The sequence below is a fragment of the Mytilus galloprovincialis genome, chromosome 4 (assembly GCF_965363235.1).
Source record: "Mytilus galloprovincialis chromosome 4, xbMytGall1.hap1.1, whole genome shotgun sequence".
Taxonomy (NCBI): domain Eukaryota; kingdom Metazoa; phylum Mollusca; class Bivalvia; order Mytilida; family Mytilidae; genus Mytilus; species Mytilus galloprovincialis.
This window is the reverse complement of record NC_134841.1, coordinates 69,321,140-69,346,810: the sequence shown is the minus strand read 5'-3', so window position 1 is coordinate 69,346,810 and position 25,671 is coordinate 69,321,140. Positions and strand designations below refer to the sequence as shown.

General features: G+C 31.2%; 1 protein-coding gene across 2 annotated transcripts in view; it reads left to right on the top strand.

The window, feature by feature from the left end:
* The window catches only part of LOC143072820 (synaptic vesicular amine transporter-like), a 42,694-nt gene extending 17,107 nt beyond the window's left edge, over positions 1-25,587 (top strand). The window contains exons 1-16 of one of the 2 annotated variants that reach the window (XM_076247925.1): positions 1,339-1,507; positions 6,286-6,445; positions 8,640-8,979; positions 9,324-9,382; positions 12,217-12,300; positions 12,558-12,650; positions 13,003-13,092; positions 16,221-16,322; positions 16,975-17,070; positions 17,547-17,625; positions 17,959-18,010; positions 19,579-19,642; positions 20,316-20,435; positions 21,317-21,362; positions 22,139-22,226; positions 23,758-25,587. In XM_076247925.1, coding sequence (XP_076104040.1) covers positions 6,313-6,445; positions 8,640-8,979; positions 9,324-9,382; positions 12,217-12,300; positions 12,558-12,650; positions 13,003-13,092; positions 16,221-16,322; positions 16,975-17,070; positions 17,547-17,625; positions 17,959-18,010; positions 19,579-19,642; positions 20,316-20,435; positions 21,317-21,362; positions 22,139-22,226; positions 23,758-23,862 — 1,551 coding nt within the window. In that variant the 5' untranslated portion in view covers positions 1,339-1,507; positions 6,286-6,312 and the 3' untranslated portion in view covers positions 23,863-25,587. Of the gene's footprint in view, positions 1-1,338; positions 1,508-6,285; positions 6,446-8,639; positions 8,980-9,323; positions 9,383-12,216; positions 12,301-12,557; positions 12,651-13,002; positions 13,093-16,220; positions 16,323-16,974; positions 17,071-17,546; positions 17,626-17,958; positions 18,011-19,578; positions 19,643-20,315; positions 20,436-21,316; positions 21,363-22,138; positions 22,227-23,757 lie in introns of those variants that run through there. The other variant, XM_076247924.1, reaches the window with a different exon arrangement.
* Positions 25,588-25,671: the final 84 nt, after the last annotated feature.

Sequence of the window (25,671 nt, the reverse complement as noted above, 5' to 3'; positions counted from 1 at the left end):
GGGATGTCTTTACAACAGTTTCTAGAAGAACATATAAATGTTAACGTAAAAATGATAATTGTCAAAAAATATTTGCCATTCCAAATCCAGCTCATTCATTTATTTTGATTTTTTTTTTGATTTTTTTTGTTTTGATGTGGAAGATATAGAATAAAGGCTGTTCGAATTCAATAAGAATAATTAATATTTGGATACTGTGAAGAATTTTATGAATGAAAATATATGCATACAGTAAACTAATTGTAAGAATCATTGCCTTTGGAACTGTTATATATCAAACATTTTGAAATTTACGAGGTTTCAATTCTTTGTTTCACTTATTAATGTATTTGCCTTTACTTTTGTAGTCATACATTAACAGGTATCTGAAATTCAGTAGCTATTTAATCATATGCTTTAATTGCACTGTAACAGAATTAAAAAAAAATGGGTATTATGTTATTGTAGTTTATTACTGCTGGTCTAAACAACAAAAGTATTTAGATGTTCATTTACGGTGACTTATAGTTGTAAATTTTATTTGTCATTTTGTCTATTGTAGAGAGCTGTCTCATTGGCAACATACCATATCTTTTTTATATGTATCTTTGATTTCTGTTACAAATTCAATTATGAAAAACGTATCCATAGAACCGTAAATGGCTTTAAAACCGAATTAAAATCGAAACCTATTGACGTTGAAAACACTAACTTATTCCGTTTCTCAATAGAATTCGGTGAATTTAGTTTGGTGGAAATATTCATAGCATTTTCATATTTTTGTAAAGAAAAAAAAATCTGTGGAGTGGTTTTCCAAAAATTGAAGTGACATGTGCATTTTGTCCCCTTTTTACGTACACTACATACAAATTTATAGGCATGTTTCACTCTGGAAATAAAAAAAAACTCCATTATTTATTTTTGAATATTCGAATTCAGCGAGATGTAAATGCATACAGAATTCACGAAAATCTAAAATGCCACCGATTTCATCTACATCGCCTTAATCTATTATTTTTAATTGAAATACAACATTGAACAGGAAAATTTCAAAGCAGTTGAATATTTAATTATAGTAAATTAAATTTAGACAAAGCTTAACACTCATTTATGCTAATTTTAAACTTTAAATATAAATATTCAATGCTACATTTTTCATGAATATTTTTGTCGCTGAATACTCATTTTCCAAACATATTTCCATAAAATGCTTCGGTATCTTTCTGTCGAAGAAAAAGAGCTATATATGATAAAACAATCTGAGCATGAACGTTGTGCATAAAATTGTAAGTTGCTCAGGAATTTACTTTAATTGATTTTGCTTGTCGCATCCAACGATTCGTAAAAACTGTTAGTATATTTCTAAAGCTATCCCACAAGAAACAAAGCAGGTGAAATTCATATATATGGGAGAAACTGTTAATAAGATGACGTTATGAAAATAAAGGTGTAAAAAGGAATATTGATACGGAAACTGATCATAAGTTGTTGCATCCGTGATATTGATATTTTATGATCGTACCAACTGGTAAGTTTTCTTATGATTGCATTTGATTATATTTACCATAAAACTTAACTTAGTTTAAACATATTTATTCATAGTGGATTAGGAAACAAGTTTTGCGACTTATATTAATCTCTTTCCACTTTGCGGGTTCGAGTGCTGCCTTGTAGCGGCATTAGCCTGCTCTTTTTCGAAATCTACAAGGGTGTCTTTAACTTGCAAGAGATATGGCTCTCTCTCTTAACACGGGTCAGCCATTTATCATCCCCTTCCGACGGACTATCATCGTTCCCTCAAGACCATACTCGCAACTGGTGTCAAGGGAGAGCCGAAACTTCAGTCCCTTCATCCCGGAACGGGAATCGAACCAGGAACCTTTGTGTGTGTAGTCCGATGCACTAACCACTACACCACGTAACTTGCGACGTTATAGAGTCGTAAGAGTATATCATGCATGCAAACTGGACATTTTTTTTTACATCTGATCTCTTAAATTGTTTTAATGTGTTGTTTCCGTAATCTTTTTGGAATTTTTTTTCTTCAATTTTTTATCTTCCTCATTTTTTGGGGTATTTTTTTGAAATAAAAAAACTTAGTGCAACAATTTAAACATCGTGCAAAACCTGCAAGTGATGACACTGCACTGATTTCTTTTTAAGTTTAAGACATCTCAGTTGCAACCGCAAATACAGACGATTTCTTTCTAAAATGTGCATTTTATGCTGCTGTGCTAAATTGATTGTGTAGATTTATTTAAAAAGTATCTAACCACTAAAATATGATATGTGTGACCTTATGTAAGTAAACCTTATTATCAAGCCAGCAACCATTTAATATGCTACGCATTCTATAAGTCGTGTTAAGTTGAATTATCATTGATATGGTTATATTTGTAAATTTACTGTTCACAAAATTTTGAATTTTTGAAATACTAAGGGTTTTCTACCTCAGGCATAGATAACCTTAGCTGTATTTGGTCCTCAATGCTCTTCAACTTCGTACTTTATTTGGCCTTTTTAACTTTTTTGGATTCGAGCATCACTTATGAGTCTTTTGTAGACGAAACGCGCGTCTGGCGTATATACACAATTTAGTCCTGGTATCTATGATGAGTTTATTGTCAATTTGAAATTTTGTTATAATATCAGTAAGGCTATTAACGGAATACAAAACTCAAGATAAAAGAAACAAGTAAACAAGCAAAAGTAACCAAAAAATAAAACTAAAAAAAAAAAACCAATCACGGAGACGAAAATGGTGGATTAAACCTGGTTTTATAGCGCGAACCCTCTCATTTTGATGACAGTCTCATCAAATTCCGTTATATTTACATTGATACGTTTTATATTTATTTGTCATTTGATACTTTATGTGAGTATATTCCTGTTAGATATTGAATAGTTAACATGTTAATTTATCGATTTGTGGTCTAATAAATATTGTTAGGAAAAATATAAATGAAAGTGGCGTGAACAGCAAAAGACTGTCGTAAAACAGACCAGAGAAAATGTTAATAAATGGAATAAAGGAGTAAAAACGTAGGTTTTTATTCAAAATGATGGTCTATACGCGTGTTATAGTGCAGTTATAAAATTTGATTTCTTTCTCAATTATATTGTAGGTTTTTAAATACCCTTTGGCCTATCATAAATACTACCAATTTCAATTATATTCATAGACGAGACTTCTTGAAATCTTTTATGAATGTTGTTCTTGATATTTGTGTTTTCTCTAGAGGAAATGTCCTAAAAACAGATGACAATTTGAAGAGATGAAAGCAAGTTACCATCACATTTTAGTAAGAAGCGTTTCACTAGCTTTTATTTCGTATATATATATTTTCTACAAAAACAGCATTCCCTTCAAATAGATTGCATAATAACAGTAATTGTTTATATTAACGTTAAGTTAGATGTCTATATGTCTCGGGTTTTTGTTTGCTCTAACTTTCTAATCGACATTTACATCACATCTCCTTAAAAATGTTAATTTGTGTCTCATATGGCGATAACATACATTTTGCAATGAAATCTAGACATATTCACAGATTCATAATATTGATATAAACAAAACTTCAACTTCAATGTATACGATCCCAAATACATTGTACTATGACCGCATAAAGATGTGATGATATATTAAACCATCTTAGTTTTCCAAATGATGTTGTTGAATGTTTTGGGCCATTGTGGCTGAGTGGTCTAAACAGTGCAACCACTGTATCGTCAGCCTGTCAACATTGAGGTTGTAAGTTAGAGCTCTGCACTGGCCAAGTGCGCTCGACTCTCTTCACCAATGACCATGATAGTCATTTCCCCCAAACCGACATTCAGTGGTTCTCTCTGAACACTGTTCACCAATGACCATGATAGTCATTTTCCCCAAACCGACAGTCAGTGGTTCTCTCTGAACACTGTTCACCACTAAAGCTGACCGAGACGAAATAGCCAATAGTGCTGACAGTGGCATTAAACACCAATTATTAAATCATTCAATCAAGGATTTTTTTCTGGTTTCATTGGAGTGAGAGAAAAAAATAATGACAAGGCATTCAGAGATGTCCACCTTTTTTGAGTAATCTCTAAATTGTTTAATTTATAATTACGTCAGCGACAAAAATAATAATTTGAAGCAAGAAATCCTTGATGTTTTTGAGTAAAACAGATTTCCTTTGATCTTAAAGCGATCAATCTCCAACACAATGGTCTCCCATCGTTATCAACATCGATTAACAATTTGCTAAATGTGAGGGTGTCCGAGTACAAACTCGATATTGCACCCAAACTCTTCAAGTGACTTCCGGTTGTTCATTGCGTTTTGTAGGATGGACATAAGCGACCTTCTGCGTCAATACCGTCAAAGAATTAAATACTTGTATCAATAAACTAATGTAACATGCCGTTATTTGACTTCTGTATTCAATATGGAAACATTTACATTAAAAAGATTAATCAATAAGTCAATTAGCTTGCGAATATTAAGATACTTTTCTATGAGCCAATAACAGCGTAACAAACAAGCTTAATCTCATTAAATGGCGGTTTTGGTATGTGATGTATTCTAAGCAAATGTTCATCGTTTAAACGACGCGACAACTAAATAGATGTAGCTTCTAACATTTACTCAAGGGAAAAAAACTTTGGTCATTGTAATTTTTGAAAATTTCAAAGAAATATTGCAGACTATTCATTTCCATCTTTTAACAACAGAGTATTATAAATTAAGATGGTGAAAGTAGAATCCAATAGATTATAAAACATTCATGGTGCTATAATTTTACGTTAACACGATAAGCTGACAAAATTCATGATAAAGCAATATGAGCCAATGAAGCATCGTGCATATAAAAATACCATACAAAAGAAGCATTGTGCATATAAAAATACCATACAAAAGAAGCATTGTGCATATAAAAATACCATACAAAAGAAGCATTGTGCATGTAAAAATACCATACAAAAGAAGCATTGTGCATATAAAAATACCATACAAAAGAAGCATTGTGCATGTAAAAATACCATACAAAAGAAGCAAATAAAATTAAAAAAAAAAAATACCATGCCAAAAATAAAACGACAATAAGGCAGCCCACAAAGCATTACAAAGTAAACTAAAAAAATAAGCAACACGATAACGCCAATAAGAACCGGATGAACACTAATTTCGGAGTGGTAAGCACGTTCCAACTCCTCTATTAAAAATGTGTATACAAATAAGAAGATATGGTACGATTGCCAATGGGATAAATCTCATAAAGAGACAAAATGAAACAGAAATTAAAAACACAACTATAGGTCACCAGTACGGCCTTCAACAATGAGCAAAGCCTATACCGCATACTCAGCTATAAAGACCCCGAAATGAGAAATGTTAATCAATTCAAACGAAATAACTAAAGGTCTAGTTTATGTACAAAAAAATGAGCGAAAAACAAATATGATACACAGAACCAAACGATAACCACTGAATACAGGCTCATTTCCCTTTTAGAAATTTTGTTCTATTCATTTGAGAAGTCTAGCATCTAAAATTTTGGAAGCATCCATCACGTCATGACAAATAAAATAAATATAGTAATTTTGTGGACTGATAATAACTAAATTGTGTCTAACGAAGAAATTCAAAGTTTACCGAAGTCGTATTATTAATTTGTCATCAGAGTAGAATCACTTGAATCTCTATGCTTCGTATGTTATAAATTCTTTAATTTGATCTTATTATCTTTCCTCTTAAAATACATCTCAGATCTCAACGATATTATGGGGGTTTCAATCATGTCCTCTCAACTACAGCGATTATGTACCACCTTTGTTCCTTCAATCACCGCTTATTTGTCTGCAATAGTAAACACGTGGTTATGTACTGTGTAACATCAGACAACTGCATCTTCCATTTGCCACATTTTTTCACACATTGTTGTTAATATAATTATACTTACTGAAACTGTCATACAAGTGAGAGGTTAAGATAGCTACACAACAAGGTTTCATCAACCATTTTCTGTAAGAAAATCATTTACCAAGTCCGGAATATATCAGTTGTTATCCATTCGTTTGGTTCATTTGAACTTTAGAATATGCCGTGTGATTAGGTTTTTAAAAAAAAAAAAAAATTCGGAGTGCAGTATTTTTGTTATTTTACTTTTTCCAAAAACTACAAACTAAAATCACTAATTATTTATTATTCATCTTTTGAAGAAAAAGTTATCACTAGTTTAGACTATCGTTCCCCCAACCAATAAGTCACAAATTGATAAAACACACGAATTAACATAAACTAATTATTTGTTTTGTACTTTTCAGGACAAAGGGACTGAAAATAGAACAATCATGATTATCAAGGACATTGTATCGCCTGCCAAAATGTCTGACTGCCTAACAAGATGTCGTCAGTCACGGAAATTAGTTTTAGTTATAGTATTCATAGCTCTTTTCTTAGATAATATGCTTCTAACAACTGTAGGTGAGTAATTTCATAATTCTAAAAAGAATATGAATGATTATCAATATTTTGTATATTGAAAAATAATAATTGTTAGATATTTAGATCATATATTTTCATATTCAAAACAAATTGACTAACAAATATCTGCATTATGTGAAACGTTCGAGTACATAAAGAAGGTCTTTCAAATTCAAAGCCATATTTTCGAACACTTATACCAACGCAATGTAATGTAGCAGTGCTTACCAGCTAGTAAGTCAACATTAGCTAAATTGTAGGTTTTCCCCAACCGGCTATGGTAGTAACTGTATATTCTCTAGCATCTGATGGGAATGAAAATTATCACATTTATAAGTAATAAGGGTAATTTATTTTGACTTCATTTTTCATAATGTATATATACTGTAATGTTTTTTTTTTAACATTTATAAGTAATAAGGGTTATTTATTTTGACTTCAATTTTCATAATGTATATATACTGTAATGTTGTTTTTTTTACTCAGAACAAATTTTATTAAGCATACGACAATATAGATGAATTTCAGTGCATAGTGTGACGTTAAAAGCACCTTTAAACTTTCTGTTCATTTATATTGATAAAAATAAGGAAATATTGTATGATTGCCAATGAGACACTGCATACCCACCAGAGTTTAATTGTAGTACACGAAACCATTTATAGACAACCGTACCTCCTTCAACAATGAAAAATGCATACCGTTCAGTCGGCTTACAGGCTTTGTAAGCCTTTTCTCTTTTCTAATATGGAACTTTTGGCGAATACATTTTTGGTCATATAGCCTTTAAGGTTCATTTGAAATAATAAAGCTCTACATTCTATTCCTAACACTACAGGGAGATAACTCTGTAAAATCAGCTAAACGTTTCAATTACGCTTCTCAATGATCAAAATTTGTGTTTTTCAAACTGCTATATAACCAGTGTAATTTTTCTGATAAAATGGTTGGTTCAAAATTTTGAAATTCTTATATTTTTGTTAAAGGGTCAAAGCAAATACTTTGTCAAAATTTAATGAAAATCAAACGAACCAAATTAATTTTAGTGAAAGTGTTGGGTACCACCTTAAATAAAACTTTATTATTTTTCTACAGTATTTGATACATACTTACAACAGAAAGGACATAGAATAGGTGTGTCAATAGTAAACTAATCAACACGAATCTTTTACTGCAAATATATGTATTTTCCAGTGTCACTAGTTGAGAATGATACTTTGTGATTATGTGAAATGTACTAGTAGTAAACAGTAACAGTTCTTTTTACTGATTTGTTTTTGTTTGCCTTCTTTGTATTTATTTGTTTGGTTTATTTAGGAACGGGGTTGTCGTGTGTGTCTGTGTGCGACTTTTTGTTTTTGATTCCAGCCTTGAATCTTCTTGTTTTAACCGTTTGCAATACATTTAAATTGTTTAGTGGCACTGTCGTGACTATAACCATTTACTATAGTCTGTGTGTTATCATATCTGAAATGTCATGTATGAAGGTCATCGACGGCATGTAAACAGGAATAAATAATCGATAAATGTATACCTTCTTTGTCGGAAAACATATTTTTAGACCAGCTTAAACGATATAATATAGGATACGATACTTTTTTAGTAGCTGTTATTGGTTTTGAACTAGAACAATAACTGAGAGTACTCTCGTATTTGTTGACCAGAGTCTTTTTTTTTGTGTTGGGGATGTATCAATTATTATACATAGCCACGTCTGGTCATTGATTTTGTAACTTGCTTATCTGCTTTGTATTGATCTGACGAAATAAGCCCTTAGCAAGTGTTTTTTTATTGTTTGACGATGAACAAATTGTTCATATGTTGTGCTGTTACTCCACTGTCAAAAGTTAGAACGGATGTTAAGGCGCTCGTAAACATGTTGACCCCTACTGTATGTGGTTGTCCCAAAAACAGGAGAATGTAATTCAGTGGTTGTCGTTTGTTGCTGTATATCATAATAGTTTTCGTTCAGTGTTTTGTACATACATCATACCGTTAGTTTTCTCATTTGTCATTTCTATGTCTTTAATAGCTGACTATGCTGTATGGGGTTTGCTCATTGACGAGGGTTACACGACGACCTATACTTTTTAACGTTTGTGCTATTTAGTCTCTGATGAGTATTATCTCATTAGCAATTATATCACATATTTTATGTTTATATTTGAATATATGTTTTCTTTTTTTTTTTCAGTACCAATTGTGCCAAATTTTCTACGTAAATTAGATTATCCATATGAAGTTCAGAATGTGACTAAATATTACACAAAAAATATTACTGAAATGTGTTCAAATAAATCTTTAAATATGTTTCAAACTGTGACAAAAAATTACAATGCTTACACAGCTTCGGAGTATATATGTGAAAATATAACAATTACACCAATAAATGTGACAAGTTATGAGACTATGACAGTTCCAACAATTCGAAAAGCGGAACTAGCAAACGAGAACGTCAAAGTCGGCTTAATGTTTGCATCGAAGGCAATTGTACAGTTGATTACAAATCCGCTCATAGGACCTTTAACGAACAGGTATATTTAATATTTATGCAATTAATCTGATTGGTTAGGTTGATCAATAATTTGGTAAATTGTAATTGCCATTTTTGTAATTTTGCTGTCAGAGCTTTATGAATGTTTTTAAATATGTACATTAAAAGGACATTATGTTTAGAAAATACCAACATAATTCATAATCATGTGTAGATTTTATATTGTTTTAATGGAAAAGTAATTATATTTTTTATAAAAAGTTGTCGTTAAATTACACACCTAATGATTTTGCCGTAACTTAACTGCCAGATTGTATTAACTATAAATTGATATATGGCATAATATGTTGCTTATGAACTCACAGTATTCAATGTTTTTTTTAGAATTGGCTACACTATTCCACTCTTTACTGGTTTCTTTGTTATGTTTGTATCTACCATAAGTAAGTAAATAAAATGTATTATATTCAGTATTTTCTTCGAGTAAGTATGCTTGGCATATCATATTTTTTTTCCGAGAAAGTATGCTTGGCATATCATATTATCATATTTTCTTCGAGTAGGTATGCTTGTCATATCAGTCTTCGACATGGTAACTGGCGTTTGTCTACAAAATCAGCACGTGGGAGAGTAGAGTTTCGTTTTTTTTTATATTACGTCAAACAGAATAAAATTATACACTCATGTTTAAAGTTTTGAGATGTCAATAGTCAGAAGCAACATTCAAATTTGGGATACATTTGCAAATGTTTTGTAGTGAAAAAAAAAAAAAAAACATAACGCAATCTCTGATACCAAGTTGGGATTATGACAGCTGTTTTACATTCGTTTGATGTGTTTGAGCTTTTGAATTTTGCATGTGATAATGGACCTCGTTTTGAATTTTCCTTGGAGTTCGGTATTTTTGTTATTTGACTTTTTAGATATCTTAATAATTGGAATTAAAACTTTGTTCTTTGGTTAAAGATAACATCAGTATCGAGAAAATTACTTAAATTTACCATTTTCGCCAATTGTCAGAAATTTGAAGGTTACAGTAACAAAGCCATGCTTATCACGAGTATCAAATATGAGGGAAACACATTATGTCTGCAAAAAATATATATATGCCCATTTATGCTAATGATCCTCAATCCTTTTTTAACATCATCCAAAAGTAATATTGCAAAACCATGCTACTGAAAATAAGAATCAACAAGAACACATCAACGTAATGGTCGATGGTTGCGACTATGACCAAAAAAAAAAATATATCTTAATTATTCTCATGAATAATGGGTGCCAATTAAGATAGCAAAGTTAAGGGAAACCAGACGTTAATGCTCGTAGAAGATATCTTCAAGAATTATAAATCAAGTTCAATGAATCTTCTTGTTTAAAATATATGTATACAAGATGAGATTTTATACAACGGAACAGTACTATTATCGTGTAACAATCCATGACAAAATTAATCACAACACACTCAAGACGAAATTATAAGCAAATGTACAGCACTTCTGTCGCTGTTTCTCATTTTATAGCCGCAGTGAGGCTACGGAGAAATAAAACTTTTGTTCACTTCGAGGTCAAACCGGACCCTACAGGGTTAACGCGATATTCTTCGTTAAATGTCCAACACACTACATTTGTTAAGAACACAGATATCGATGTGGGGTACAATGTTCTATCAGCAAGATGAAATAACACTTTTGTTATGTGGCGCGTCCTATAGGCATCACATTTTAAATTATGTACAACTACGCAAAGGAAATCTATGAAAAACTGTCATAAATGACCCAACAATCACAATCTATAAATAAAAGAAACAATATACAAACATAAATACAGCTAGAACGATGCACAACTATGTGTTAGATAAATTGGCAGGAACTAATGTATGTAAAAGGCAAATAATCTGATTGACTGGACTGGATGATATTAACAAATTATGATATTAAAACAAATCAAAATACATTGAACATTTTAAAATACAAAAATGACAATTTAAGTTTAATAATAACATTTTCGAATTTCAACAAAATGCAGTTGTTTTACAAAAATATGGAATTTCAAACAATGGAATGAAAAAGTAAAAAGTCGAATGAATGCCAAACGATTTGAGGGCAAAGTATTGTTAAAAGAAGCAGCAAAACTTCAATACTGACAGAAACAAAACAAAAAGCAATAATCAGGATAATAAAAGTTATGACGAGCAAAAATACCATCAATTCAATTATTCTAAAATACATTGACTTAACAACACCAATCTGTTTTAGAACATAATTTGAATAGTTTTAATAGATTTATAGATTTAATCTGTGCTTTACTACTTATACTTTTTTGGTTTAGACTTATCGCCAGTAGTATTTCAACATAAAAATATAACAAAAAATACCAAAGCCCAAGGGAGAGTCCACATTGAAAGGGAAAGTCCACAAACACTGACAAAGTCAGACGTAATGTACCCATCAACCAACGGAACAAATGGAAAAGAAATGGCATATTCCTGTCTAGTTACAGACATTTTCAGAAGAAAATGGTAGATTAAGCCTGGTTTTAACGCTTACCTAGCTTGAAGCTTGTATGACAGTTTTTTTTTGTTGTTTTTTTTTTTAATTTTTCTGTTATCGCCAAAATTCCTATGCAAATCTAACAGGTATTATAGGAAAATGTGACACTAATTGGTTGGTAACCAGCATCCGAAACTGCGTAAAAGTGCTTCACAGACATGCAACTTTATTGACCAAAACATTCAAACAAATCTACATATTAATCTTACAAATACGCCAACACTTTTTTTTGTAGTTGGTAGTAAATTTCACAAGAAAGCCAACTACGAAAAGTGATTTAAGTCGATAGAAAATACCGTATATACAAAGCACTTTCTCGATGAGGTACAAATTAAGTAAAATATAATGACAAGGGTAAACAAAAACCTTCTATGTCGATATTGCACCTCTGAACTCACCTGCACCAGAAACACCCAAAGCCAAATACCCGATAGCTGGATGCTTGAAAACCGGGTCACTTCAAGAATAATACAACCAAAAGGAACATATGAGCACAAAGACATGTCAAATAGATGGAACACTGTAGAGTAAATAAAACGATACCCACTTCAGCACTGTAATGTGTCGTGTGTACTATTGTTTGTCTGTTTGTCCTTTTCATATTTAGCCATGGCGTTGTCAGTTTATTTTCGATTTATGAGTTTGACTGTCCCTTTGGTATCTTTCGTCCCTCTTCTATAATACATTGTCTATTATGCTGATCTGAATTTAAATTTCTTTTTCAGTATTTGCATTTGGAGAGAATTATACTATTTTATTTATAGCCAGAGCCGTCCAAGGAATAGGTTCTTCTTGCTCAAGTGTAGCAGGTAATTATTCTTGTATTTTTTATTTATTGTATTTGCGACGTTTAGTTTAACATTTAATCTTGCAGAATGCTATACCTTTAACACTTTTACAACTGCTAGAGAACGATTTAGAGCCTGGCACATACCTATTAATGCTGTAAAGACCCCTTTCTGTCTATTGTCGAAGGCCGTTTGTTGCATACATTGTATCTTTCCTCTACTTCTGTAAGTGTATACTTGTATATATTCTAAATTATGTGTTTTCCCTATCGTTTTAGGTATGGGAATGTTAGCCGATCGATATCCTGATGATAGAGAACGTGGTAATGCGATGGGTATAGCTTTAGGGGGTTTAGCAATGGGAGTTTTAGGTAAGTTTCTTAACGAATGCAAGTATGAAGTAAGTGATTTTGGCTGTTTTGTTTAAGACTGAATTAGAAAAATAAATTTTGTATTTTAAAGCACACAGATTAAAAAAAAATCAAATAAAAAGAAAGCACATATTTCAAAAACCAGAAACAATTAATAGCACTTTAATTGCAGTATTTTTCTCAGTCACCGTAAAGCATTAGACATTCCGCAAAAAAGAGAAGAATTTCAAACGCAAATGATTTCATCATTGACTATGTATACACCTTATAACTACTTAATACTTTTTTGTTTAATGTACAGTGTGTTCTGTTCGAATATTCTATTAAATTTCATGATCTATTTTTTTTTCAGTGGGTCCAACATTTGGTGGATTTATGTACGAGTTTGCAGGAAAAGAAGCACCATTTGTAGTCTTAGCAGCACTTGCACTTATAGACGGTGGTATGTATCATTTTCTTTTTAAGTTATCATGCTAATAATATATATTATCTGTCTCCGACAAAGCTACCGCATGCCTTGTCTGTTGGTTGGACGAACGCATTCAGTACTGTAGGTTGTGGGTTTTATGTCAGCAGGAGAATGGTAAAACGAAAGTTTTTCAAACTTCAGTTTTCTTTTGGTCAACTGGTAATATTATTTTGGAGTAAATACAGACCTGGTCGTTTGAGGTTATAATAATACTTCCGATTGGGGTAACACGACTTCCAATGAACGGTCTTTTTGTTATTAACTGATACGTTTAGAATTCCGATCCAGTGCTTATGTCTGTTTAGCAACAGGATTAATATTCATACAAATTATCCTTTTCTTTATAATAGTTTGATATCTAACTTACATCTTTATTCCAGTCTCAGTGCAGTCCTTAATCATTGTCCACACACTTACCAAAAATACCTAGTATGCTAAAGTAAAATTGTTGTTGCCATGAACTATTTGTCACTGGACATGACAGAAACACCAATCGGTTTATCAATCATCCTTTGTGAAAACATAAAAGAAATATATACCAATTTAGTTTTCAAATCATAACCACTTTATTATCAATAATTTTAAAATGCTGTCAACCAACAACGGAATGTTGTCAGTCACTTTTCGAAACGTCAATACAATTAGCAACAGAGGAAGATTTAAGGCAGTCTGATTTGACCAGAAAGCTTCACAAAAACAGTTGACTGTAATCCTATTCTATTTTTCTCAAATTTATGTTTTTTAAATTAAAATCGAAAGATTTGCATAAAATTACCCGTGATATCTCAAAATTCGTATTATCTCGAATAACTCATTTTTATCGGTCTTTGGAATTACGAAATTCGCCATAAAGGAGAGGCGGAAAATACCAACGGCGCATTCAAACTCATTAGACGATGTTAAAGACAGTAAAAATACAAAAAAAACCCAATTGACAGTTTACAAAACACAAGTTTGTATCTTAAAGAATATTAAAGGTCCATCAAAATAATGTTTAATTATATTAGTTAATATTGCAGTGCTTCCAAATTTTAAATGTATACTTTAATTGGTTAAACAAATCTAATCAAAGAACACTAGGAACTATGCAAGATACAAAATCACCACTGCTTTCTTCAATACTGCATTGTGCCTCATTATTAATGTTTTAAATATTAACAGATACGTTGGAAGTTTTTTGAATGCTTTACACTATATAATTGTAATGGTGGTTGTTGACAAGTGATATATCTGTACGAATAGTGTTGTTGTTCATTTTTTTGCCTTTTTTGCATACTATGATTATTAGATAAAACATGGTTGTCGCATTACTGTTTTACTTTACATTTAATAGTGTAAGGATATATGCATTTACCTTTAGTAACTGAGAGTTAATAAGATGTTTAAGCGCCCTCTCCCTAATAACGAAAAAGTAAGATCACAAAAATACTGAACTAAGAGGAAAATCAATTCGGAAAGTCCATAATCACATGGCAAAATCAAATAACAAAACGCATCAAAAACGAATGGACAAGAACTGTCATTTTCCTGACTTGAACTGGCGATAAACGATATATATTTACCATCGCTGCAGTTCCAAAGGAAAAAGGATTAGAAGAACAAACCCTTCTAAAGCCTAAAACTTTACAGACCAAATCCCAAGAGTCTGACAGAATAACCACTTACAGCAACTTGATCCCTTATCCTTAATAAATATTGGGGCTTCTCAGAGTAAAATGGTGATAAATAAGTTTATGGGAACTGTTTCATTTATTTGATTGCATTTTATAGGACATATTTGATTTCTAATTATTGATTTACCCGTTGGTCTTCAGACAGATTACATTAGAGATTCTCTTGATCTACAAATTCACTAATAAACAGTTAAAATATTACTTCCGATTTAGAAAAGATTGCTTTTAATTCTCATCGGTAATTGCATTTTCCTCGATCTTTTCAAACGAAATATGTTGCATAAATCTTAAAATTCAATGCACGTCATCTAATATGTGACATTTGAAATAAGGATATTTTGCTGTTGAGTCGCCTTAACCTTTATCGGTTTTTATCGAACAACTTTGTTCTAATGACAGGCTAACGTAGTTAATGGTGATTGGATGACAGTGCAAAATGAAAAATGCAAATTTGTAATTGATATAATTCCAATTTTACTCTCAAATTTTCTCCATTTTGACATAAAAATGATGATCGCGAAAAAAAACTTCCGACTTGTTATCGAATTAATTTATCATAAATAATATCCTTTGAAACGACTTTTTAACATATCAATACATATGTATATATAATTGATAAATTGATAGTTTGCGAATGGACATAAAGTTCCCGAAACATGCATTTTACTTTTAAACAAATTTGATATAAATATTGTCTATAAGTTGTTACACGTATTAAAAGGGGTTTACATATGCTGGATATTTTTTTAAAGTGTTTGATTTAACAAGCATCATACATTGCTCTGTAAGCTAATTCTTGTGTGCTTACATATTACCCATATCATTCTGTCGAAAGAACATTTTGTCTTCATCGCTACAAACTTTAAATGATCAATACAAGCATATCTTATAAATTATATGATTGTTTTTTACTGTGTTTTTTTCCTGTCACGCCACCATTCCAGTTTACGTTAGGGTTAATCCGTTAGGGTTAATCGCTATAAACACGTTTAAATCTTCCACTGCATTCCATTGGTTGTATTTATTTAAGTTTTCTATAGTGTTGAACTTCCTTTAATTCACGTACTAAAATACTAAGACTCTATACATTTATTTTTATTTCTAACATTATGGTATTAATTAGCCTTCTACCATTTAATGGAGGCAATACGATTAGTTGAAAATGTGTTAATATATTCCTTTCTTGTGCATATATCTATAACAAGTCTGTTACGACACATTACACAGTTCTCAATGCTCTTCAACTTTGTATTTTATTTAACCTTTTTACTGTGACATTTTTTTTATTCGAGCGTCACTGATGAGTCTGTTGTAGACGAAACGCCCGTCTGTCGTAAATACAAAATGTCCATCTTGGTACAAATGTATCTACGAAGATTTTAATACAATATTGGTTTATTGAACTATTCACATATTTCTATATTATAGTGTTACAGATGTTTGCATTGAAGCCGTCTGTAAAACCAGAGTCACACGAAGGAGAGTCATTAGGAACACTTATCAAAGACCCGTATATTCTTATTGCTGCTGGTTAGTACTAATACTTACATGTAGTACATACTTCATAAGATGAAGAAAGATTTGATATAAACAAAACTTGTCCTTAATATTCATCAAACATTTTCATTTTTATGGGGGATAGGGAGGATTGAGAATAATAATGGTATTTTTCGTATATACCAGTCTATACGCGATGAAGGGTGATAGACTACATGTATACTTAATTTATTTTGGATATGTTAATTTAAAAAAAAAAAAAACTATATTACTTTCTGATAAGACTAATTTTGAAACAAATAAAAACAAAATTGAGAATGGAAATGGGGAATGTGTCAAAGCGACAACAAACCGACCATAGAGCAGACAACAGCCGTAGGCCACCAATGGGTCTTAAATGTAGCGAGAAACTCCCGAACCCGGAGGCGTCCTTCAGCTGGTCCTTAAACAAAAATGTGTACTACATGTAGTTCAGTGATAAGTGATAAAAACTTACATTGGCATCATACAATATTAAAGAGCACCCTAGTGTGGAGTCAATTAGTTATGAGCTGGACTCATTTTGGGAAACACACATGTTAACTACTAAGTACATCATGTATATAATAAGGAAAACAATATTTCATTATTAATACTCTAAGTATTTTAAACATGATAAATGACATAGCTTTGTATTTTAAAATAGGTTCTATAACATTTGCCAACATGGGTATTGCAATGATGGAACCATCGTTACCAATATGGATGTACGAGACGATGGATGCACCTGAGTGGCAACAAGGTTTGAGCTATTATAGTATTTTACTTATTGTAATATGGTGCTTTTTTATTATTGTATATAGATATGAGAAGATGTGGTAAAAGTGCCAATGAGACAACTCTCCATCGAAGTCACAACACGGAGCCTTGGCTCACACCGAACAGCAAGCTATAAAGGCCCCAAAAAAATGACTAGTGTTAAACCATTATAACGGGAAAACCAATGGTCTAATCTATATAAAAAACAAGAAACGAGAAACACTTATGAACCACATGTAGTTTGCATTTTTCTTTTAAAGTTTATAATGCGTTTGGTTTCATTGACTCTTACTTCAGTGACGCGATTGGCTTCTTTATTTAAAACTGTCCATGAAGGTATCTAGCACTCGATAGAATCACGATGGGAACGTCAAATAGAATTTGAAACCTCCAGACTGGATCCTTTATACTACTCACTTTAAACAAACTATGATTTATGAATCTTTATTTTAATTTCAGGTGCTGCTTTTTTACCTGCTAGTATTTCATATTTAATAGGAACAAATATATTCGGGCCATTGGGCCATAAAATAGGAAGGTAAGATTATATTTTTAATAGAAACTGTTGTTCAATAAATTTATGTAAAATTTTAAAAGATTATATAGCTACTTTATGTATCTACATATACAATTAGTATTTACATAAATAGGAAAAAAACATAAAAAAGTTTGCAGGAATCGGAAATAGTTGAAAGATAGATGGAAACAAATGATTTAATACAAGCTGATGTTATATCTTTAATTATCGCTTAGGTGAAAATAACTTTTTACATGTTACGATGTATTGACAACATAGTTCAGAACAAAAGAGCCACAACTCTTGGAATAATTTAGAATTTTAAACTAATCTTTATTTTATTTTTTACTTCAGGTGGTTATCAGCATTAATCGGAATGGTCATCATAGGAGTATCATTAATATTTGTGAGTTGTAAAATTTACTTGTAAAATGAGGATTGAAAACATATTACAATAATTCGAAAAAAAATCAAAATGTCGAAAACGGAATAGACAATGCATGACAAACATATTTTTTTTTTTACCAAATTGATTTTTTTGAAAATGTAGCTAAGACCAATTAAAAAAATTCTTATTGATGTTTGTAGACTTGACGTTTACAACTAAATACAAGCTTCATGAGAAACATTTCACTTTTTTGAAGGTTAAAGTAAACCGTGCTCTTAAATAGTGGTTAAAATTGAGGACACAATAAAATCAAAATGTCAACAGTGAACTAATGAATGTCCTGATCTTTAAAATGTAAAAATTATGGAGAGTTTTGAATAAAACAATGACAAAAAAACCCAACATTATTGATTAAGGAGTACGAGAAAACATACAAATATAAGATTGATTATCGCTATTTTGTGCATTTTTCCTTTGATCTTTTTTTGTGATAATTTTCATATCATGCTACTCGCTTGAGATGGAAAATTATCGCTAGAAACTAAGCATGCACGTGGCGTTGCTAACGAAATTGACATGAAATTGACATGAAATTGACAACGTCGTCATAGGTAAAATAGCGATAAAAAGATTATCATTGTTCATCTCAACTCGATTGCCTTTCTCGCTTTCGCCGTCCCGGCTCAAGCGAGAAAGTCAATCTCGTTGAAATGATCACCGATAATCTATAAATATATTATAATACATCTCTGAGTCTTAATAACAATTTATATATATTACAAGTGTGGACACAGATCAGTGTGGATAGTATGTTTGGATGTTTGACAGTGTTTTTCTGTATAAAAAAATCCTCTGGTTTTTCCCCATAGGGTTTTATATTATGCACAGTGACAGCCAACCTGTTCCAAGCACTAAAAATAGCAGTCTTTTATTTAATATATATGTTATGACTGGAATTCAATCTATTGAATCAACAGAGATTGTCATCGCCATGCAACATGGGCATGTTTTTAAATACAATTCCCAAGTTTAAATAACTATGAATGGCTGCTTAACGTCGAGCGGCAAATTAATATGAATACTCAAGCAATAACATGTTAATTAAGAATTGAATGTGTCTCAGTTTTGTGAATTTATTGGGTCATAAAAGCCTTGACGGAAGTACATTTTGCAGAAGCGCTTCATTCTAAAAATGTACGAAAAATTACTCAATACTTATAATTACACGTTTTTGATAGGATCATGAAAACACGATTTCTGTCTTTTACTTGTGCTCTTTATTGTGAAAGCTCTTGTAATCATCCAAGACGCAGAAAATAAAGTCGTTGGATTGATATAAGCTGGTTCTCGGCTGACTACTACACTTTGTTCATACACGTTTGAGTGTAGCGTAATACAAGCGGTTTCCAGTTTAGGATTGATACAGCCTTGGTTCTAAGCAACCGACCTCCCGCACTCGTTGCGAACAGGCTATATCTCGAGACTACCGATGCGGTTTCAAAGTTTGTTAACGTTAATGTTGTCGTGTTGAAAAAATTCTTCGGTGCGGGAAAAAAATTGTATGTCATTTTCATTCTATTTTGCAGATACCTTTCTCTACAAATATTTATCATTTAATAGCACCAAATTTTGGCTTAGGATTTGCAATAGGTAAGTAAAGTATATGGTAACTACGACTTATACTATGATAACATCAATAATTGAGTTGCAGTTTTTATTCTGAATAATACTGTCTTATGTATAACAACAAAGATTTTGAATCTATATCTCTAATTTCTATCTAAAGTTTAAAAAAAACATTTTTGAAGATTTAAATTTTGTAACTGCATATCTATATTTAAGTTGCACAAAAAGCAATTTCAAAGACTTGGTAAAGTTACCTCCAGAATTGTTTGAAGTACGTCGAGCGAACTTTCAAAAGCATTAAGCCATACGTGTGGATACTTCAACCACAAACATTTATAGTAATTATAGATTAACACGACGGATCCCACCAGTAGAGCTGAAACTGCGTACCCTGGTTTTTATTTGGGTTTGTGTTTCGAATCGTCAGTTTTCTGTGCAGTGTTTGATAGCAGTTGTTTGTCGTTTCGTCCATGTCTTTTTGCAGTGTTTCTTTTTTTTATAATTCAAATGATGTTTATATAGTTCCCTTTGTATCTTATCTCTTTCTGGGTGAAGTGTACATTTTTAGATACATAATATCGTCATTATCTTGTATTTTGATTTAAAGAATTTCTTATGTATACTTTCAAACTTAAATATGATGTTAAATAATCATGATGATTATTGTCTTAATAATAGATTATTAATTATCCTTTAGGAATGGTAGACTCTACAATGATGCCACACATGGCATACCTAGTAGACCTTAGACACGTGTCTGTTTACGGCAGTGTTTATGCCATTGCAGATGTAGCTTTCTGTCTTGGATTTGCAGTTGGTACGTATGCTACTTAAAAAGTTTAAGGTACAAGCAATGACCCTTTATTTACTCAGGAACAAAAGACTATGATCGAAAGAATGAGACAAAATAAATTACAATACAATATGAAGAAAACAAGAGTTTAATGGACATCACAAGACCTATTTAAAATGCTGGTCCCTCAGAAGAGATTAATTAAGATAAATTAATAGTGATAAAAACAAATAATATGAAACGTCAGAGCAAAACATCTATTCTTTATGATACCTGGGTCGTGTTCAATATCGTAGCAGCTACGTAGCAGGCTGCTATCAATATCTATGAAGAAACTATAGGCTAACGCGTTCAATAGACATAATCTACGTAGCACTACGTATTAGCTACGATATTGAACGTGGGCAGGGTTGTACAGATAAATTTGATTGGTTTATTATGACCCCTGACTGAATAAATTTATTAAAATCAACTGGTAATGCAAACAATGTGAACTAAAAAGGCATGATTGATTCTCGTAATTGGCAAAATCTTTGAAAAAAAACTACCAATATAAAAAGAAGATGTGGTATGATTGTCAATAAGACAACTCTCCTCAAGAAACCAATTGACATAGAAATTAACAACTATAGGTCACCGAACGGCCTTCATCAGTGAGCAAAGCTCATACTGCATAGTCAGCTTTAAAAGCCCCGAAATGACAAATGTAAAAAAAATCAAATGAGAAATCTAACGGCCTAATTGATGTACAAAAAAGTGAACGAATTATATTTGTTTTGTGGAGAGTTGTATCATTGGCAATCATACCACATCTTCTTTTTTATACTCAGACGTTTCATGTCCTGTAATCAATATTTTTAGTAAAATACGTTTACTAACCTCTAAAGCTTATTATTCGTTTGTAGGTCCAGCGTTAAGTGGAACCATAGTAACGAACATGGGATTTGGTTGGTAAGTTTTTAAACCTTAAAGAATATTATTTTGGAAATTTTGAAAACACTGAAATCATAACAGTGTCCCTATAACCCGGATTGTGTTGATTTTTACTATCCACCTACGATAGAAGGGAAATCGTTTCTGGTCTGTATGTTCGTCTCTTTACTCCTTTTAATGTTACAGATTTATTTTACAGCAGGTTAAAGTTTTGGTCTAAGATGCTTTGTAATCACATCAACTTGATCAAAATTATGAAGTGATCTTTTTAAACGATAAGACACATTAGGGTTTTGATCTATATATCTCAGTTCACTGAATATATGTAAATGTGATAGTACTTACGAAGAATGGTGTCCCTTTTTAAAAAAAACTCATCAAAGATACAGGTCATAATCTGTCTTCTGTACACCAAACACGCTTTTTAATTGCAAAAGACTTATCATTAGCGCTCGGATAAAAATACATAATCGTTATTTTATTGTGTGCTTGCTTAATATGCTGATTGATATAGATCTATCGCAAGGACTTCATTCAGTACTAAGATTTAAGTGCATATCTAATTTCTAATATTTATGGTATCATTCAAACTTTTATTTCTGACTTATTGTACGAGTTTGTGAACAGTTTAGAAATTATGTGCAATATTTGCCACTGGACGTTAAGCAAACAACAATCAACCAATCAATCCGTGCAAATCAATTCTTGCTGAAACCTATATAAATATTAAAAATAAGAATTCTATATTTTTTATAAAAAATGAAATGTTCTTATAATTACCATGTGTATTGCAGGATGTTGTGGATTATAGCAATATTAAATTTGCTTTATGCACCATTGTTATTTTTTATTCGAAACCCTCCAGGAAAAGAAGAAAAAATGGTGAGATATTAAATTTACGTTATTCTGAAATTAAAGTTATTTTCATTATGGAATATTTTATATCTAAAGTCAAATGAATGATACATATAAATACAATGTATATTTCCAAAAAAAAAAGAGTACTATTTTAAACAATGAAGTAGCTATTGGAATCGGTGAAATTTTAACTGCTTGACTTTTGTTTGTATTCAACTTTATCACGAACGCCCATTCCCAACAAAAAATTATAAGTATCTAAACACACGAAGAGCTGCATGATCAAAATGGTACAAAAAAATCACCAAATCCTTATAAGGTCAACTTCACATGAGGAATAACATTGGGAATGGAAATGAGGAATGAGTCAAAGAGACAAAATCCCGACCATAGAACAGACAACAGCAGAACGTCACTAATATGTCTTCAATGCAGCAAGAAACTCCCGCACCCGGAGGCGTCCTTTGCCTGACCCCAAAACAAATATTTATGCTAGTTTATAGTGATAATAGACATCATACTAAACTCCAAATTATACACAAAAAACTAAAATTAAAAATCATACAAGACTAACAAAGGCCAGAGGCTCCTGACTTGGAACAGGCGCAAAAAAATCGGCGGGGTTAAACATTTTTTTTTTATATCACAACCCTCCCCTTTATACCTCTAGCCAATGTAGAAAAGTAAACGCATAACAATATGCACAATAAAATTCAGTTAAATGAAAGTCCAAGTCCGATGTCAGAAGAGGTAACAAAAGAAAATAAACAAAATGACAATAATACATAAATAACAACAGACTACTAGCAGTTACTGACATTTCAGCTCCAGACCTCAATTAAACTGATTGAAAGATTATGTCTCCATTATATGAATATTAGGCACAATCCCTCCCGTTTGGGGTTTAGTATTATATCATCATAAAACATATGAGAAGAACATAACCCGTGTCATGCCATTAATTGGTTTTTAAATAAATGTGATTAATTCCGATGCAAAGACCCTATAACTGAATCAATATTAAAGCTAAAATATGCAATCTTTAATGACCTGACAACAGTATCGAAATTACGAAAAGTTACGAAATATAAATTCATGTTTTTTTTTATTATTTATCAACTGAAAATTTATTTTCAAAAGTATTCTTTAAATCATTACAGTTCCGAAGCACCTACTGCTGCGCCCTTGATAACATTGGAAACTTACCAGTCCAGCATAGATGTATCGATCAAATGTTATAGAAAATTATGATCTACACTAAGTGTCTTTTTAAATTTATTGCGTATAAAATGTTTTCTGGTTTTACCTTAATCATGAACGCCTAGGACATGACACTTTTATAGAGTGCTATTTTCATTTGTTTATATTCACATATAATTACCAGAATTAAGTCTTTATAGCTTGCTGTTCGGTATGAGCCAAGGCTCCGTGTTGAAGACCGTAATGGTTTACTTTTATAAATTGTGCCTTGGATTGAGAGTTGTCTCATTCGCACTCATACCACATTTTCTTATATCATTTGTTGAATATATTATATATATATTTTCTTTTTTAGTCACTGATATTAAATGACAAATGTCCAGTTCAGTATGTAACTTATAACCAGACAGATAAAAGCAATGTCACGTCTGATGATGACCAAGAATACGATGATTATTGATGTTCAAGAAAACCTGATAAACATGATAACTGATGTTCAGAGATTACTGATGTTCAAAGATTACTGATAACATTGAATACTGATGTTCAAAGATTACTGATAAACATTATTACTGATGTTCAAAGATTACTGATAACATTGATTACTTATGTTCAAAACATAATTACTGATGTTCAAAGATTACTGATGTTCATAGATTACTAATTACTCATGTTCAAAGATTACTTTTACACATTATTACTGATGTTCAAAGATTAATGATTACTCATGTTCAAAGATTACTGATACACATAACTGATGTTCAAAGATTACTGATACACATTATAACTGATGCTCAAAGATAACTGATACACATTATAACTGATGTTCAAAGATTACTGATACACATTATAACTGATGTTCAAAGATTACTGATACACATTATAACTGATGTTCAAAGATTACTGATACACATTATAACTGATGTTCAAAGATTACTGTTTAAAGATTACTAATAACATTGATAACCGATTTTCAAAGATTACTGATGGTTAAAAATTAATTATGAAGTTGCTTACCGATGTTCAAAAATTTCGGATGAAAATTTTGTCCTGTGTATGTGTGTATGCATTCATTCACTTCAGAAGATTTCCAAAATATAAGGAACATGCTGCATGCAGTTTGGTAAAAAAAGAACGGTTGTGGGAATAAATGTGTGACGTAAATTTATTCCATACACCAGAAAGTAATATTAATTTTTTGGATACAGAATGAATAAATGAAACTGATGAATACAAATGAAAATCAAGTTAAAATATTTATACATAATAATAATGTAAAATACACATGAGCTACTCGCTTGTTCATACAAGTGAAAGTTAAACCTCTAATGGTTGGTTTAGTTCTAGAAGGAATTCAAAGATATTTTTATTATCTATTTCTTCAGATCTTATAAGTTGAATGAGATTTTATTTTCTGTAACATTTTAAAGAAGAAGAGATTCAAAAATCTCGGTCAGCCTCGGTTAAAGCTTAAATATTTATGAAAACCTATTTTTGGAAGTTTATTATCTCATCAGTATTATTATATTTTTAAATCAGAAGATTATTTACAAAATGATGTATATCTTAAATATTTCAAACTTTCCCCTAAGTATAAAGATTAAAAACGTTTTTTTGAAATATAAGGTCTATCGTTTTATGGTAGACGTTGGGAGGAAATTTTTCAACTTGGTTTCTGCTTCTTTGGTGCATACGCCATATCTTTGTCCTGTAATAAATTCTTTTATACATAACACAAAAAGAGTCATGCAAAAATGTGCAATATGGTAAATACAAGGGACAATTATTTCGGCTTATCGTACAATAATTTGTTTTAATAGTAAAAAGATTATAATTATGGGAGATACGGTATACATTAAATGGGTTTAATGAACAGTTTTGTATTAGAAAGCGTCATTTATGTACTGTGCAATGCAAGGTTTCTGTCGGGTCACACGCGTAATAATTTGTGTTAATATATGACCTGTGTATTATGCAGAAAACAAGTTCTTAACTACATGTATCATTAAACAGTATTAATTACTGGAGATTTGTAGGTTAAACATCTTTTTGACTAATTGTTTGATGAACAAAATTATCACATTTAAATGTGGAGACTAATGAATGAGCTGTACTATTTGTTATGTAAGTTTATCATTTAATTAGAATTATGTAAATTACTGTTGAATAAAATGACTACCATGCATTGAATTTTAAGTTGTTTCTTTTCGTTATGAATTATTATCTTTTTGTCACTCTACCTGTTAACATTTGTCATTGTCTTTGTACA